This window comes from Natrix helvetica (assembly GCF_964273705.1).
Source record: "Natrix helvetica genome assembly, chromosome: 5".
Taxonomy (NCBI): Eukaryota; Metazoa; Chordata; class Lepidosauria; order Squamata; family Natricidae; genus Natrix; species Natrix helvetica.
The window spans coordinates 1852139-1866992 of NC_138551.1; the positions used below are offsets into that span (position 1 = coordinate 1852139).

The 14854-nt window shown below is 47.7% G+C and overlaps 1 protein-coding gene across 8 annotated transcripts in view; it reads right to left on the reverse strand.

The window, feature by feature from the left end:
• The window catches only part of TP63 (tumor protein p63), a gene marked incomplete at its 3' end in the record, with an annotated part of 126860 nt that overhangs the window by 22223 nt on the left and 89783 nt on the right, over window positions 1–14854 (reverse strand). For 5 of the 8 annotated variants that reach the window (XM_081956067.1, XM_081956062.1, XM_081956065.1 and 2 more), the window contains 6 exons: window positions 11654–11840; window positions 11088–11203; window positions 8947–9056; window positions 7419–7555; window positions 5447–5529; window positions 3773–3915 (listed from right to left, as the gene is read on the reverse strand). In XM_081956067.1, coding sequence (XP_081812193.1) covers window positions 3773–3915; window positions 5447–5529; window positions 7419–7555; window positions 8947–9056; window positions 11088–11203; window positions 11654–11840 — 776 coding nt within the window. The remainder of the gene's footprint in view (window positions 1–3772; window positions 3916–5446; window positions 5530–7418; window positions 7556–8946; window positions 9057–11087; window positions 11204–11653; window positions 11841–14854) is intronic. The other 3 variants (XM_081956064.1, XM_081956066.1, XM_081956063.1) reach the window with 2 other exon arrangements.

The window sequence follows — 14854 nt, forward strand, 5'->3', positions numbered from 1 at the left end:
GTTATGTAGGAAGCACACCACAATAGTAATGGGGGGATTTTAACTACCCTGACATCAACTGGGAAACAAACTCTGCACCAAGTGGAAGATCCAACAGGTTCCTAACAAACCTAGCAGACAACTTTGTTTTCCAAAAAGTAGAGAAGGGAACAAGGGGATCGGCCATATTGGACTTAATCCTCACTAACAGAGAGGAAATGATAGAAGGTGTTGAAGCCATAGGAACCCTGGGGGCAAGTGACCATGCAATATTGGAATTCAACATTATCCAAACACAAGTAGTAGAACAAAGTCAAACCAGAGTCTTGGACTTTAAGAGATCTAATTTCAATAAACTTAGAGAGAGCTTGGGAAGAATTCCATGGATGAGAATCCTCAAGGGGAAAACAACTCAAGAAGCTTGGGAAACTTTGAAAAATGAGATTACAAAATCCCAGTCTAGCACAATACCAATGAAGAAGAAAAATAACAGCTCCCAAAAGAAACCAGCATGGCTGCATAAAGAACTATCTGACAAACTGAAAGACAAAAAAGGTAAGTATAAAAAGTGGAAGGAGGGGGACATAACTAAGGCAGAATATCAGCAAATAGCCCGAGCCTGTAAAGATGAAGTGAGGAAAGCTAAGGCTCACAATGAAGAAAGATTTGCCACAAAAGTAAAAATTAACAAAAAAAAGCTTCTTCCAACATGTTAAAAACAAGAAAAAGGTTAAGGAAACAATTGGTCCATTGCTAGGAGAAAGTGGCAAGAAGGTGACAAGCAACAGGGAGAAAGCAGAACTATTTAACTCATGTTTTGCATCTGTCTTTACACAAAAGGATAAAACAGTCCAACCTATCAAAAACAGCACCACAAAAATCAGATTAGGAACACAAATTGAAATAGGGAAGAAAATGGTAAGTGAGCACCTGTCTACCCTAGACGAGTTCAAATCACCAGGACCGGATGGATTACACCCCAGAGTTCTGAAGGAACTAGCAGACGAGATCTCAGAACCACTGGATTATATCTTTCAGAGATCCTGGAACACCAGGAAACTACCAGAGGACTGGAAAAGAGCTGATGTGGTTCCCATCTTCAAAAAAGGGAAAAAATTAGATCCAGGAAAGTACAGACCTATCAGCCTGACCTCAATACCAGGAAAGATTCTGGAAAAAATAATCAAGCAACGAATTTGCGAACACCTAGAAGCAAACAAAGTAATAGCCAAAAGCCAACATGGGTTTGTCAAAAACAGATCATGCCAGACTAATCTTATTGCATTCTTTGATAATGTGACAAAATTAGTGGACCAGAGGAATGCCGTTGATATAGTTTACTTGGACTTCAGTAAGGCTTTTGATAAGGTAGACCATAACCTACTACTAGATAAAGTAGAAGAATGTGGGTTAGACAGCATCACCACCAGATGGATTGGTAACTGGCTGACCAACCGCACTCAACGTGTAGTCCTCAATGGAACTGCATCTACATGGAGGGAAGTATGCAGTGGGGGACCCCAAGGCTCTGTTTTAGGCCCAGGACTCTTCAACATCTTCATCAATGATTTGGATGAGGGAATAAATGGGGAACTCATCAAATTTGCAGATGACACCAAGCTGGCAGGAATAGCCAACACTCCAGAAGACAGGCTTAAGATACAGAAGGATCTTGACAAACTTGAACATTGGGCACTATCTAATAAAATGAAATTCAATGGTGAAAAGAGTAAGGTTCTACATTTAGGCAAGGAAAACGAAATGCACAAGTGCAGGTGGTACCTTGCTCAACAGTAGTAACTGTGAAAGGGATCTTGGAGTCCTAGTGGACAACCATTTAAATAGGAGCCAGCCGTGGGCAGCAGCTGCCAAAAAAGCCAACACAATTCTAGGCTGCATCAATAGAAGGAGAGAATGAAGATCACGTGAAGGGTTAATAGCACTTTATAAGGCCTTGGTAAGGTCACACTTTGAATACTGCATTCAGTTTTGGTTGCCATGATGTAGAAAAGATGTGGAGACTCTAGAAAGAGTGCAGAGAAGAGCAACAAAGAGGATTAGGGGACTGGAGACTAAAACATACGAAGAACAGTTGCAGGAACTGGGTATGTTTAGCTTAAGAGAAAGAAGGACTAGGGGAGACATGATAGCAGTGTTCCAATATCTCAGGGGTTGCCACAAAGAAGAGGGAGTCAAGCTATTCTCCAAGGCACCTGAGGGTAGAACAAGAAGCAATGGGTGGAAACTAATCAAGGAGAGAAGCAACTTAGAACTGAGGAGAAACTTCCTGACAGTCAGAACAATGAATCAGTGGAACAGAAGTTGCCTCCAGAAGTTGTGAATGCCCCAACACTGGAAGTCTTTAAGAAGATGTTGGATAGCCATCTGTCTGAAACGGTATAGGGTTTCCTGCCTAGGCAGGGGGTTGGATTAGAAGACCTCCAAGGTCCCTTCCAACTCTGCTATTGTATTGTATTGTATTGTATTGTATTGTATTGTATTGTATTGTATTGTATTGTATTGTATTGAGAAGCGAAACGTCTTCAAAGAAAAACCAGAAAGTCCGGTTGCTTCCTGAAAAAAAGCACCTTTGGGAGAACCCTGACCTGGATGATGGAGAATCTCTACATATTTTTGCTTTGGAAATTGTGATATATATATTTTTTAACATCTAAACATCTAAATGTTGTTTTAACATCTCCTGCCTCTCTTAAAACACTAATTAATCCCTTTTTGAACTGAATCAGGAAACACCTTTGCTTATCTTCCATGCACCTCTGTTGACACAGATGTTTCTGGGCTGCCCTCCCCCAAAGACCCCCATTTCTAAAGTAGGAAAGGAGGGCAGGGGGTGCCCCCAAAGCCACCTCTCCATCCAGGTAGCCCACACCCAGTGGCCCCAGCTGGGACCAGCAGTCGAAGGCCAGAAAAGACTCAAAAGAACTGATCAAGATTCGAAAGATGGGAGAGCCACCCACAGCGACGGCTGCAGGATTTGGGTTTCGCCGTTCTAGAGAAAAGAAGGACCAGGGGGGACATGATAGCAGTCTCCCAGTATTTGAGGGGCTGCCCCAAAGAGGGGGGGGGCAATCTATTATCCAAAGCTCCTGAAGGCAAGAAAGAAACAATGGATGGAAACTAACCAAGGAGAGAAGCAACCTGGAATCAAGGAGAAATTTCCTGGCAGTGAGGAAATTTAACCAGTGGAACAGCTTGCCACCAGAAGTTGTAGGTGCTCCATCCCTGGAGGCTTTTAACAAGGGATTGGACAGCCACAGATCTGGAATGGTGAAGGACAGTGTCTCTCAACCTTGTCAACTGGAAGATGTCTGGACTTCAACTCCCAGAATTCCCCAGCCAGGCTGGGGAATTCTGGGAGTTGAAGTCCAGACATCTTCCAGTTGACAAGGTTGAGAGACACTGGTGTAGGATTTCCTGCTGGAGCAGGGGGATGGACTAGAAGAGCAAAGAATTGGAGGTGCCTTCCAATTATTTTCTTCTCTCCTCATTCCCATTGCTGGGAAATTAACTTATTTCTTCAGGCTGGAGCTGAGGTCCCAATGGTTGAAAGGCCACCTGTTCTTACCAGCCGACTACATCTACATGACCTCAAAGGGGACACACAAACACACACAGCCAAGGCAAGGCCGACCTCCTAGCCCTCTCCCTTCGGGGAAAGACAAACGCATGGCCAACGACCAAAGAGACTCCATCCGACACGGCAAGTCTCAAAGCAAAGAACATTCCTCATGCAGGGGCAACGCAGCCCCAAAGTCACAACCCCAGGACTCACTGTTTCTGCAACAGGTGTTGGTGTTGCTGCTGCTGCTGCTGCTGCTGTCGGTAGGTCTCGATTGTGTGTTGCGGCAGGAACTGCATCAGCTCCAGGGATTCCTTGATCTTCAGCAGCATCTCGTAAGTCTCCCGGCCTCGAACCTGAGGCAAGAAGAAGGGGAAAACCTGAACGAGGAGCCCAGAGGAGACCCCAGTGCCCTTGGCCAACACCCTCTCCTCCTCCTTTTTTTAATGTTTTTTATTGATATATAAATATTTGGAAAACAGTTGTTGTGGCTGGTCAGTGGTCAGTGGATCTGGCAGCAGATTCGGACAGTGAGGAGGTTAGGGAGGAAGCTGGGCCAGTCCTGGAGTCTGGGGGAGGCTCTGACGGGGGCTCTGTGTTGGACGCAGAAAGGGGGGCACAAAATCATGAGCGTCCTGATTTTACAACCGTTTCCTCCCCAGAAGTCATTAAGAGAATATGGCCGTTGTTAAGCAAACCTATTGTTCGCTTTTGGGTGTTTGGGCCAGAAACTGGAAGTAAAGCTCCATTTACCCCCCAAATACCCCGCAAATCTGGGTTGTGTGAGTGCTATGATCAGCCGCAAATGGGGGGCAGTCGTAACTTCGAAGCAACCCATTGTAAGTTGAGGACTGTCTCTATTTCCTCCACCTGGAAACGCAAACCTTTCAGAAGGCTTGCCTCTCCTTCCACTTTCCAGAAGCTTCCGGGAAGCCCGGAAAGATGAAAATTACCCAGCAAGTGGTAAAAAGGGGTAGACTGCCCTGACCAATGGAGGCTCCATTAAGACTCGTCAGGCCTAAGGGACAGGGGAGGGAGGAAGATGGGCCAGTCCTGGAGGCTGGGGAAGGCTCTGATGAGGGCTCTGTGTCGTAGGCAGAGATGTGGCCAAGGCCGTCCGACAGTTATCAGCTGCCTTCGGAGTCACACCTCAGTGAGGCAGAAGAATAGCTGGAGCCTGTTCCCGATGTGCGCATGCTCAGAACTGCCAGGATAAGGGAACTGCTAAGGAACAAGGGTCGACTTGGGAGTAAAGGGACAGGTTGACAGTGAATGACCCCTCCCAGAGGAAATAAAGAGGAGTGAAACATCTGGAAGCAAACCACCAAGCACAACTCTGAACGACAAATGTTCTTTCCTATCAGAAAGGACCTTCAGACAGATAAAAGTATCTTTCAGTCTGAGCTGGAGACCCCATGTCTACATCTACACTGTCTTTTTGGGTGGTCCTATGGAAATGGTCCTCCTGCCTTCTTCAACTGTGTTCAACGTACTAACAAGCTTATGAAATTTCCTTTCCTCCCAACCAAAATCTCACCAGATCTGGCCCCGATTAGCTCCCGAGAGGAGACAAGTTTAGCTCACCATGTCCCCAAAAACACAGAAGTCCACGTTTTGAGTAAGTAGCCAAAACCTCATTCCTTCTTCCCTTCAAATTCTCCGGTCAGAAAAGGGGTAGTCCATGTTCTGGAGACCCCATGCAGGGAAGGTGGTCTTGACTTCCCACCTTCCTGAATTGGCTCAGAAACACAGCAGAGGGTCTCGCACCTTCTGAGGGATCTACCTGGCTTTGCCGGTTGCCGAAAAAAAAACCTCAAGGTGTCATTCTCCCAACTGCAAGGAAGTGAAGACCTCCACATTTTTTACCCAAGTCCTGGTTCTACTTACTGGGAGATACAGGAGCTCATCATCTGGGTTGCGTCTTTTCTTGACCGAAGTCATCTGGATGCCATGCGTGCTCTGCCGGAAAGCTGCCAACGAAGGGGAAGCAGAAGACAATGAGCCCCAGGGGCCTCAAGGAAAGTCATCTCCTTGGGACATCTCAATTCGGAGAAGCTGTTGCCATTTCTGAGTCTGCGTCTGAAGCTCGGAATGAACAAGAGCACGGAGGCCCACCAAGAGAAGATCTTGGCCAACGGAAGGGTCATCAAGAAAGAAGAACTCATCTTGACCCAGATGGAGGATATGCTCCAAGACTCAAGATGCTTCAGGTGCTGGTCTCTGTAGCACCAGGTTTCAGCTGGAGAAACTTCTGGAGAAGGTCTCTGGAGACAAGGGGAGCAGCCCACCAGGTCTTAGCAGATTGGGGCTTCGGTCCAACTTCCTCAACCAGTTCTTCCTCTGAACTCAACTCCCAGCAAAGTAAAACCTGGTTGTAAATCTTGGCTACCACTAGATCAGAAGTCTCCAAAGATGGTTACTTTAAAACTTGTGGACTTCAACTGCCAGAATTCCACAGCCAGCAATGCATTGCTGGCTGGGGAATTCTGGGAGTTGAAGTCCACAGGTCTTAAAGTGGCTGAGTTTGGAGATTCCTGCAGTAAATCCCTACAGGTAGTCTTCGACTTATGATCATAATGGAGCCTGTCCACTACAGTCGTAAGTCGAGACAGTCATAAAGCAGGTCAACCCATGGGCGTCCTGATTTTACGACCGTTTCCCCCCCCAGAAGTCATTAAGCGAATGTGGCCGTTGTTAAGCAAACCTATTGTTCGTTTTTGGGTGTTTGGGCCAGAAACTGGAAGTAAAGCTCCATTTATCCCCCCAAACCCCCACAAATCCGGGTTGTGTGACTGCTATGATCAGCCGTAAATGGGGGGCTGTCGTAACTTCGAAGCAACCCATTGTAAGTTGAGGACTGTCTCTATTTCCTCCACCTGGAAACGCAAATCTTTCAGAAGGCTTGCCTCTCCTTCCACCTTCCAGAAGCTTCCGGGAAGCCCGGAAGGATGAAAATTACCCAGCAAGTGGTAAAAAGGGGTAGACTGCCCTGACCAATGGAGGCTCCATTGACACTCGTCAGGCCTAAGGGACACCGTAGCTTTGTTTTTTTAAAAAAAAAAGTCCATTTCATAACCCAGAAAGATGAAAATTGTCCAATCCCTAGTCATTAGAGGTAGACTGCCCTGACCAATGGATGCTCCATTGACATTCGTCAGGCCTAATTAACAACATAGCTTGTTTCTTTTTTTCTTTTTTTCTCCACTTCAAACCCCTGGCATTTTATCTTTTTTTCCCTTCTGACTCGGAAGTTGGCTCTATCACGGTTGTTTACCCTGCCTTGATTGATGCTGTTATCCAGCATTTCACTTGGGGTTTATTGGCTTGCTTGTTCCACTCCACTGCACGCAATCCTACAAGTTCAGACTGGGTGAGGACCTTCTACCTCCCGTCCGGCAGACACCGGAGCTGCACTCACACAAACGCTGAACCTGGTTAGGAAATGGCTTCGCGGCCCATTTGTGCAAAATGCGCTGGACGGCCCACACGAGCCAGCTGAGCTAAGCCCACAAACACTTATCCAAGCGCAAAAGGCAAACATCAAACACTGACCTCCTCCTAAACCAGTGTATTTCAAAGCTGGCCTCTTGAGCACGGGTGGACTTCAGCGCCCAGAATTCCCTAGCTAGTTAGTTATGCCTGATCTCGATCTCTCTCTCCCCCCCCCCCCATCTGCTAAGGCGGAGGGATCGCAGAGGAAGGGACGATAGGAGAGTAAGGAGGTCAGAATGAGAAATGCCTGCAAAGGGAGGGCGTTTTGTGCCCAGGAGTTCTGGTAGGAGCTGCAGCCCACCCGGCTTCAAGGGGAAAAAACCCTTGAAATGCACCGCGGTGAAGGCTACTGCTTCTGGCTACTTACGGCGCTTCGTACCATCACCGTTCTTTGTGCCTTCGGAGACCTGTTGCTTCCGAATGCTGTCTTCGTCCGCTTTGCGATCCCGGCCCGGGCAGGCGCAGATCCGAGCCTCAAAGCATCGGCGACCAAGGACTTGTCCGCTGCAGGGTGAAGAAAACAAAACCTGTTTTATAACCCTATAACCCTTTTTCCTTGAAATTTTTTTTAAAAACCAATAAAAATTTGAATAACAAAGAAAACAAAACCCATCATCCCCTTGAGGCCAGAATAGCCCTCTCTAGAAATGCCTCGAGGATTGGCTGAACAGAGGACAAATATACAAATATCCTTCTACAGGGGAATGACCGGGTCTCTCATCTGGACCTCCCTAACTGTCTGCTTTGGCTCTGCAACCCAACAAGAGAGACACGGGCTTCAGAGGAGAATCAGAACTGCAGAAAAAACAATGGCTACCAACCTGCCTCCCATTGAGGACCTGGACACTGCACGAGTCAAAAGAGGGCCGTGAAAATATCTACAGACTCCTTGCATCTTGGACATAAATTGTTTCAACTCCTGCCCTCAAAAATGATGCAAAATGGGCACTGCACACCAGAACAACTAGACACAAGGACAGTTTTCCCGAATGCCATCACTCTGCTAAGCAACTAATTCCTACAACACGGTCGATTTTTTTTATTAAGGCTGCATTACTATTAATCTTCTCATCGTTCCCATCACCCTCTCCTCCCACTTATGAGTGCAGGACTGTAACTTTGTGGCTTGTATCCTTACGATTTATATTGATACTGATGGTTTCCTGATTGCTTATTTGTACCCTATGACTATCATCAAGTGTTGCACCTTGTGACTCTTGACCAATGTATCCTGTCTTTTTATGTCCACTGAGAGCATCTTCTGCACCAAAGACAAATTCCTTTTGTGTGTCCAATCACACTTGGCCAATAAAGAATTCTATTCTATTCTATTAATTTCTATTCTATATTCCAATATCTATTCTATTCTATTATTCTATTCTATTCATTTCTATTCTATATTCCAATATCTATTCTATTCTATTATTCTATTCTATTCATTTCTATTCTATTCCTTATTCTATTCTATTCTATATGGCTCATCTGACAAACCACAAACTAACCAGCTCCAAACCATGAGTTAACCCTGATTGCTATCGATGGGGGTGGGAATCTTCAAGTTACAGTGTTGGCGTGAAAGCCAAGTTGTATGTTGTGTGTGAAGCAGATCGTATTGAGATGGGTTTACCCAGGAGGTATCTTTACAACGTCAGTCCTCAACTTATGACCACAACTCAAATAATGATGGCCGTAAAGCGGGTCACTCATGTGACCCTTTTGTTTCCTTCCCTCCCACCTTCCCCTTCCCACTTCCTTCCTTCCTTTAAAAAAGCCTTTTAAGGAGAGAGCCATTTGTGAAAGGGTCTCCTGCTTGAGCAGGGGGTTGGACTAGATGACCTCCAAGGTCAGCAGCCTTTGAGTGTCACTTTCAGGTTTCCCGCAACCTCCCGACTTACTCTCGGGCCTCCAGCGTGACGATGATGAGGATGGGCCGGCGATTCATGCCACCCACGCAGCTGCTGTTGCACATGAAATTGTAGAGGACGGTTGTGAATTCGGTGCCAACCTGGAAAAAGCAGGAAACGTCGGGTTGAATTTCCGGGTTACTTAAGAATCTCAGCTGTAGGTCTCTCTAATTGTTGGGTGCTGGGACTGCTGATGCCACACAAAGGATAGGGGGTTTATCACACACACAACACACACACACAGACACAGACACACACTATCCTGCTTTCCTGGATGTTTCATCCTCTTTTTCACTGCCGCCCTTGCAGGAAACCAGGTCCTTGTTTTGGCTTGCACAATGTGGACTAGCGGCAAATTTGCACCTTTTACAATGCAAGCGGCTTCCTGGCTTGTTAACTCGGCAGCGGCCAAGATGGGAAATTTTGCGATTTCTGCAAAATCACAGGGACTGAAAGACAAGCGTCTTGTTTGCGAGTGGGAAACGGTTCCTTACGACCACACGCAGGGGTAAAAAAAAAAGAAAAGATATATGTATCTCTCATAGCTTCGAACTCATCTCTGGAAACGATGACAATCTTCTCAGCTTGATTTTTTGGGGGATTTTGCAAGATTGCAACGAGCCAAGGGATTTGGGTCGTTAAAGAATAAGCTTTTCACGGAGAACTTTAAACAAAATAATAGTAGAATGCTGGTGCATGTATGAATATACACAGATTTTAATCTTCTTTCTTTGCAGTATATTTTCTTGAACAATGTCTTGCTTTGTGCCAAATGCTCCCCCCCCCTTTCTCAGATGCGTTTCAGACACTTAAAAATGAGTCATGGCATTTAAAAAAAAATTCAGCAACTATCTCACACACAAACACGTCTAATAGTAGTTCTGTTTAAAATCAGTTTTTAACAGAGGATGATTCCAGGCAGAATGTGGAGAAACTGTCCTGTGTGGCTACATTTTGCATCTCATCTTTTAGAAAGAGAGGAAAGTAGATGGAGAAGGAAGGAGGAGAGAGGGAGGGAGGGCAAGAGGAAGGGAGGAGGGAAAGGGAGGGAGGGAGGAGAGAGTTGGGGACTGAGACGAAGGAGGGGTGTAGGAGAAAGGGTGGCAGAAGCTGGAGGAGTCAAAAGAGGAATCTGCCTAGAATCCCCGCAGTAGCCACAAATGAAGTCCAACCTCCCTTGAATTCCGTGGAACATCTTAGCACATGCTGACTTTTAGCTGAGAAAATTCCTGGGTGTAGGCTTTTAGCAACAGATCGGTTTCATTGGACTTCCATGTTGGACCTGATCTTCTGGGCTTGGCAAGATGGGAATTAGAGGAAGGAGATAGGAATGGGAAGAAGGGAGGGAGGGAGGGAAGGAGGGAGATGGAGAACAAAAGAAGGAGAGGGAGGGAGAGCAGAAGGGAGGGAGGGAGGAAGGGAGGAAAGAGGGAGGGAGGAAGGAGGGAGATGGAGAACAAAAGTAGAGGGAGGGAGAGCAGAAGGAAGGGAGGGAGGAAGGGAGGAGGAAGGAAGGAAAGAGAGAGGGAGGAAGGAGGGAGATGGAGAACAAAAGAAGGAGAGAGGGAGGAAGGGAAGGAGGGAGATAGAGAACAAAAGGAGAGAGGGAGGGCAGAAAGAAGGGAGGGAGGGAGGAAATTAGAGAACAAACGAGGAGGTAGGGAAAGAGGGAGGAAGGAAGAAAGGGAAGGAGGGAGATGAAGAACAAAAGAAGGAAAGAGGGAGGGCAGAAGGGAGGGAGGGAGGAAATTAGAGAACGAAGGAAGGAGGAGGGAGGGAAAGAGGGAGGAAGGAAGGAAGGGAAGGAGATGGAGAACAAAAGAAGGAGAGGGAGGGAGGGCAGAAGGGAGGAAGGAAGGGGAGGAAGGAGATGGAGAACAAAAGAAGAAAGGAAGGAAGGAGATATGTAGGAGAAAGGGTGGCAGAAGCTGGGGGCAGAGTCAAAAGAGGAAGCAGCCTAGAATCCCTGTGTAGCCACCAAATCCAACCCTACATGGACCCTTGTCTTACTCCAAGCAGGTACGGCTGTTTCTTGAGAAGATACCTGTGCCTGGGAATCCTTTTACCCATAAACCCCTTTAACTTTAACCTTCAGGTGTGCACCTGGCAGGGATCCCTCCCCCTGCCCTCACCTGGGGTGGTTCGTAAGGGACCAGGACGCTCTGCCTGCCAGTGATGGGGTCTTCCACGTACTGGGCGTGGCTGTTGCCTTCCACGCGGATGAGGTGACTGGGAGGCGCAATTTGGCCTGGAAAAAGAAGAGGATGGAAATCGATCCAAAATTCAAAATTCCCGCCTTCTCCGGCCTCAAGGGAACTGGAAACGGGACCCCAATTTTTATGTAAAAAAATTCAACCTGAGGATGCAGGTAGCAACAGATGAAATGTGAAATGAGAATTTGGTTTAACCTTATTCCTTTCCCTTCTTCTTCTTCTTTTCCCTATCTCCCTCCTCCTCCTCCACTACCGCCACCATAATTTCTCCATCCTTTCCTCCCCTTCGGACCAGTGGTGAAATTCAACCTTTTTCACTACTGGTTCTGTGGGCGTGGCTTGGTGGGCGTGGCAGGGGAAGGGTACTGTAAGATCCCCACTCTGGGGCCGGCCGGAGGTGGCATTTGCCGGTTCTCTGAACTACTCAAAATTCCCGCCACCGGTTCTCCAGAACCGGCTGAAATCCACCCCTGCTTTGGACTCACCTTCGTTGAATTCCCGGCTGAGTTCGTGATTCGGGCACCGCTTGACCACTTCGGTCACGTGTTCGGCCTTCTTGTAGACCGGCATGGCTCGGATGACTGCCCCCTGGGGCGGGGGGGTCATCACCTTGATCTGGATGGGGCAGGTCTTGGCGATCTGGCAGTAGAGCTTCTTCAGTTCGGTGGAGTACTGCGCCGAGAGAGAATGAGAGAAAGGGAAAAGGAGAGCGATGAGAAGGGTGAAATAATCAAGGCTGGATGAGCCGCTGGGCTTTCCCGCAAACCACCCAAGGCTGGTTCGCAGGACGCAGAATTTGCACCCATGCCCAAGGTGCCAAGGTACAGGTAGTCCTCGACTTACGACCAAAAGGGAGCCCCAAATTCCTCATGTCAAGCGAGACATTAGGTAAGCGAGACATTAGTTAAGTGAGACATTTGTTAAGCGAAACATTTGTTAAGCGAAACATTTGTTAAGCGAAACATTAGTTAAGCGACACATTAGTTAAGCGAGACATTAGTTAAGCGAGACATTTGTTAAGCGAGACATTTGTTAAGCGAATTTGGGCTAATTTTAACGACCTTTCTTGCCACAGTTGTTAAATGAATCATTGCAGTTCTTAAGTAAGTGACAAAGTTGTTAAGTGAATCTGGATTCCCCACTGACTCTGCTTGTTGGAAAGTCGCAAAAGGGGCTCCTGTGTCTCCCTGGGACCGTTGTAAATATGAATCGGTTACCAAGTGTTTTTAATTTGGATCACGTAACTCCGGGGAATGCTTCAACGGTCGTTAAGTGCAAAAAAGGTCACTTTTTGCAGCGGCGTTGTAACTTCGAGCGGTCACTAAATGAATCATTGTAAGTCGAGGACTACCCACGTCCGTTCTTATTGCATACGGGGTGCAGAGTAGAGGTCTCCCTCCAGGACAGGCCTTTGCAAAGGCTTCTGGTTTTTATGGATTTAAAAGAGAAATACTTCAATTGCCCGACTGCCAAAAGCAGCTGAGCAATTGACAATCAAACCCTGTTAAAAGTCAAATAAAGCCACATAAAGGGAGCATTCTTCTGCTTGCACTGCAGCCTGGAGCAGGTTGGGAAGCCTCGTGGGGGGTGGGGATCGGGGGTGGCAAAAAAGACGGGGGCTTCGCGGAACCCACAGCGGCCCAATCCCTGCAAGGAAGGGGGGGCAGAAATGGCCCCCAAGGGTTCACAATCCACTTCTGATTCCTTAGCTTAGATCAAACCAGGATTTCCTTTCCCCAGAGAAGGTGGAACAGTTGGTAGAAAAAGGAGGGAGGAAAAAAGGAAAGAAGGAGATGGGAATGAGAGGGAGGGAGGGAGGAAAGAGAGGAAGGAGAGGGGAAGGAGAGAAGGAAGTAAAGGAGATGGGAATGAGAAGAAAGGAGGGAGGGAGGAGAGGGATGAAGGAAATAGGAGCAAAGAAGAAAAGGATAGGAGGGAGGGAGATGGAAATAGGAACGAAGGAGGGAGGGAGAAAGGAAGGAAGGAAGGGAGAAATGAGGGAGGGAGGAAATAGGAACAAAAAGAAAGGGAAAGCTGAAGGGAGAAAGGAAAAAGGAAGGCAGGGATGGAAGTAGGAACGAGAGGGAGGGAGGAAAAGCAGAAGGTAGAGGAGAAAGTAAGGAAAAAGAAGAAGGAAAAGGAACAATAGAAGAAGAAGACAGACGAAAAGGAGAAGACAACAAGAAGGAAGAAGGGAAGGAAGAGGAATGGTGGTTGTGTGAGGAAGGAGGAACAGGAGACTTGGGGGTCCTGGAGGAAGAGGAGTGGGGGGGGGGTGGAGCTGAAGAAATAGGAGGGAGAAGGAAGAAGAGGCAGAAGGAAGAAGAAAAGGAGGACGAAGAGAATAAACCCACCAGCACAAAGCTTTCCTAGCCACGTGCCAGCTTCCAAGCTGTGGAGCGGGGGGGGGGGGGGGGAAGACTCCAGCATGGCCAAAACACACCTTAGGATGCCCCCTCCCTCTGCCAGAGGATGCCAAGCCCTTGGAAAGCCCCTGGCCCTGCCTGCACCCTCACCAGCGCTGGCGTGGGCATCCTTCGCGCCAGCTGGCCCTTTCAGAGAACGCCGTGTCTGTTTGCTCACGGATGCCAATCCTGGACCGGCCGCACACAAAAGGAGTGCCAGGAAGGCGCCAAGTCAGCCCCGGGCAGCCTGTCCAGATAACATCCCTTGGCAAGAGGTGCCCGGGGGTGGGAAGGTGGCACGCAGGGGCCTGGCTGTGGCAGCTGGGAAAACACAAGCCCCAGGCCAAGGCATTTCCACCCACCCACTCACCCCTCAAAATTGGGGGAGTCCCCTGGCATTGCAGAACGACAGCAGCAAACCCCCTCCTCCCCCGGCCCAACACCCCCTGCCTCCCTGAAAAACCCACCACCCCAAGCCCCTTTTCCTTCCCGGAGTCTGTGGGTGCGGCTGCCCAAGAGTGTTTTCTTTCCCCCTCCCCTCTTCTTTCTCCGTGTCTTAAGCCCTCTTTTTAAAGTGCGACAATGTGAGATTGTGCAACCGCCTTTTGTGTGTGTGTGTGTGTGTGTGTGTGGTGCCCGCAGGCTATGGATTTATGGACACAAAGGGTTTACACAGCCTGCGGAAACAGGAACGTGCCAGGCCGGATAATTGGGGGGGGGGGGTGGAGAGAAAAAGAGGAGAAAAAGAAGAAAGGAGGGAAGAAGAAGAGAAAAAAAAAGAACACAAGGTGGGTTGCGACATTCGGAGCGAAGAGGAAACGGGAGGGTTTTTTTCCCCCTGCCCCAAAATGTGCTTTTAAAATAAATAAAGTAAGTAAAGGCCTCGTGAAAAAAAAGTAATTTATCAGAATGAAGACCCAGGCGGTGGGCAGAAAAGGGGCAGCCTTTATTTTGCCTTAAACACGCATTGGACTTTGGCTGCTATTCGTTGCAAAACAAATACAAATAGTCCTTAGTTTACAATCATTTGCAACAGCCCTGAAAAAGACTGACTTATGACCGGTCCTCGCAAAATCCACTTTTTCACTTACAAGAATTCATTTAGTGACCATTCAAACTTACAGAAAAAAAAATGACTTATTAGGTATTTGAGGAGCTGCCCCAAAGAAGAAGGGGGGGGGGGTCAAACTATTCTCCAAAGAACCGGAGGGCAGGACACGAAACAACGGATGGAAACTAATTCAGGAGAGAAGCAACCTGGAATTAAGGAGGAACTTCCTA